At 49.1% G+C, this 2,667-nt stretch overlaps 1 protein-coding gene across 1 annotated transcript in view; it reads left to right on the forward strand.

Moving 5' to 3' along the window:
- Window positions 1–232: 232 nt before the first annotated feature.
- PPTG_24625 (TKL protein kinase) overlaps window positions 233–2,667 on the forward strand; it is a gene marked incomplete at its 3' end in the record, with an annotated part of 8,128 nt that continues 5,693 nt past the window's right edge. Inside the window, exons 1-5 of the mRNA XM_008918039.1 lie at window positions 233–1,155; window positions 1,231–1,296; window positions 1,358–1,524; window positions 1,594–1,632; window positions 1,709–2,608. Coding sequence (XP_008916287.1) covers window positions 1,440–1,524; window positions 1,594–1,632; window positions 1,709–2,608 — 1,024 coding nt within the window. The 5' untranslated portion in view covers window positions 233–1,155; window positions 1,231–1,296; window positions 1,358–1,439. The remainder of the gene's footprint in view (window positions 1,156–1,230; window positions 1,297–1,357; window positions 1,525–1,593; window positions 1,633–1,708; window positions 2,609–2,667) is intronic.

The raw sequence follows: 2,667 nt of genomic DNA on the forward strand, positions 1-2,667 counted from the left end.
CTCGTCTCTATCCAACTCATTTATGTTACCGAAAGCACCTGAATAAAAGCCTCCTCTCAAATAAAAGGAGATTTTCTAAATTACCGATATTAACCGGTTGAAGTTTACAAATACCAAGCTGAAGGTTTAGATTCGACTAAATATTTGCTCGTTTTATGTTTCCAATTTTAGAATTGAGCAGATGTTATCCGTTACTTGATTTTTGTATGATACTCAACCTCGTATGGCTACACTTTGGCACATTAGTCAATCCAGGATGAAGGTGACGAGCTGCAACCTTGCGGGGGCGCTAGCGCTGCTGTTCGTGCCGTTGCTAGCCGGTGAGGCATCCGCAAATACCATCCATGTGAAGGTGTACAGTTCGCACTTGCGCCGCCGCAGCGAGAGGCCGCAGAAGGCTCTTGAGACGGCTGAGACTGCTGAGACCATGTAGGACGAGGCTCTTCATCTCGCGTACTGGATGGGGTATTGACAATGGTTGGTGCCGCAGTGACTGGACAGGTCAAGGGTTGACATCCTGGAGTGAAGTGGAAGGCAACTTAACGTCGGAGGTCGAGACACTGTGAGTGGAGACGCCTGACGAGCACCCATAGTGGGAAGAGGCTGACCAATGAATTGGATACTGTACAGGAACGTATCGTCCAATGCGCTAGGAACAGTCAGCTTTACACAGACGTTCAAGGAGCTACAGACGCTGTACGGAGGACGACTCATATGGACGTAGCGAAGGCAGTGGCTGATGTTTTGCTGTTTATGCGCTGCAGGACTTGCTCGAATGCGTCCTTGACCCAGCTGAATGTGGATATGACGTACCTAGAGACGCTCATTGCGTCGGCCAATCGGCTGGCATCCTTTGAGAATATTTCGTTGGCGACGACAATTGTGGAGCTGTATGTTGATACTGGGTAGGAGATGTTTTGTGGATAAGTACTGACTATTGTGACTGTGGATAGTGACTTGTCGGCGAACCAATTGTCGGACTGGGAGAATTTCGAGTTGCCGCGTGACTTGCAAATATTGTACGTACATTAATAGAGAGGAAGTCGTAAGGTACTGATTTGTGAGTTTGTGGTTTGTGGTTGGTAGAAACCTCAGTCACAATGTAATCGGGGACATCACCGGCTCCAATTTGTCAGCAACGGACTTGGTGTCGATGTAAGAAATTTGTTGATGCAGATGTCTTAGCAAGTGTGTGTGATGCTCACTTCGATATCGTGTTTTCTGTGGTAGCGACTTGTCATCAAACAATCTGACCTCCGTGGTCGGCGTGATCTTCCCAAGCAACCTTACCACACTGTACGCATCCTTTTGGTAAAGTTTCTGCGCTTGTCACTAGTGTCTTACGTCTCTGTTGCAGGGATTTAAGCAATAACAGCATTGAAACCTTCGAAATCCGTGAGGCCGATCTAGCTGTGTTATCCAACCTCACCTCGCTCAAGATGGACGATCTCGAGCAATCGGATTGTCCAAGTAGCGGTGCGACTACCGAAACAATTGGCAACGTGCAAGTCTGTGTTGTCTCCGGTACGTACGCAAAATAGAGAGCTTGTCCGCTTAGTGCACATGAACTAATTTGCTCGTGTTCTTCTGCAGACTCCACGTTCCAGAATGCTTACTTCCGCAGCGAAAGTGGTAGGTATTTGTCATCTACCAGGCTTGCTTTACTAAATAGTTTGGACTTATCTTGCTATGGTGTTGCGGCATAAAGCGTGGAAGATAGACAAGGGCGTGGAATACCTGAGTGCGATCTTGAGTGTCTTGATAAGCCTCTGGTTTGTGATACTCCTGGTGGGTCATTCAATCAAGAGGCATCGGAACGCGGCTAAAACGGACGAGCAGCTACGTGACACGGTGGAAATCTCGTCTCTCACGGCGTCACGACACTGGTCCCTGTCGAAGGAGGAAGAGATACCCAACGACGTGCGCTTTGACCCCGAGTTCACGTCGTTCCGTATTGATCCGTCAGATGTGATGCAAGTTCGTACGTTGGCGCACGGCAACTTTGCCATGACATCACTCGTGTATCTCGGGGATAAACAAGCTGTCATGAAGAAGGTTTCGGTTCATTCACAGGGCCAGAATCGCGATCAGATGGCTGCGTTCATGGACGAAATACGCGTATGCGCCAAGCTAGAGCACCCAAAGGTGGTGGGCTTCCTCGGTATTATGTGGGCTAGTCTGTCGGATCTCTCGGCTATTGTGGAATACGCTCAACACGGGAGTCTTGCGGTATTTCTGAAAGAGAAAAAAACCAGTCGGAAGGTTTCGTTCACTTGGATGGAGTCGTCCAGCGAATCCCCGAGTAAACTTTCAATTGCATTGCAAGTGTCCGAGGCGCTCGTGTATCTGCAAAGCTTTGCACCTCCAATCATACACGGCCACTTGAAAGCAGATAGTCTGCTGCTGGGATCGGCGTGGGAAGTCAAGCTGAATCGACTCGGCTACAGATTGGACACATCTTCGTTATCGATCGAGGATCGGGCATGGACAGCTCCGGAAGTTTTGACGAGTGGCGAGTTTGATGAGAAGTCGGACGTTTACTCGTTTGGAGTGGTCATGTCCGAGTTGGATCGCTGCAAACTGCCGTTTTCTCGAAAGGAGTCGCGACGTCATAGCGTTGATGGATCATCACTTAAGCCAAAGTTCCGAGAAGACTGCCCGCCGGAG

Source organism: Phytophthora parasitica (assembly GCF_000247585.1).
Source record: "Phytophthora parasitica INRA-310 unplaced genomic scaffold supercont2.134, whole genome shotgun sequence".
NCBI classification, from domain to species: Eukaryota; Oomycota; class Peronosporomycetes; order Peronosporales; family Peronosporaceae; genus Phytophthora; species Phytophthora nicotianae.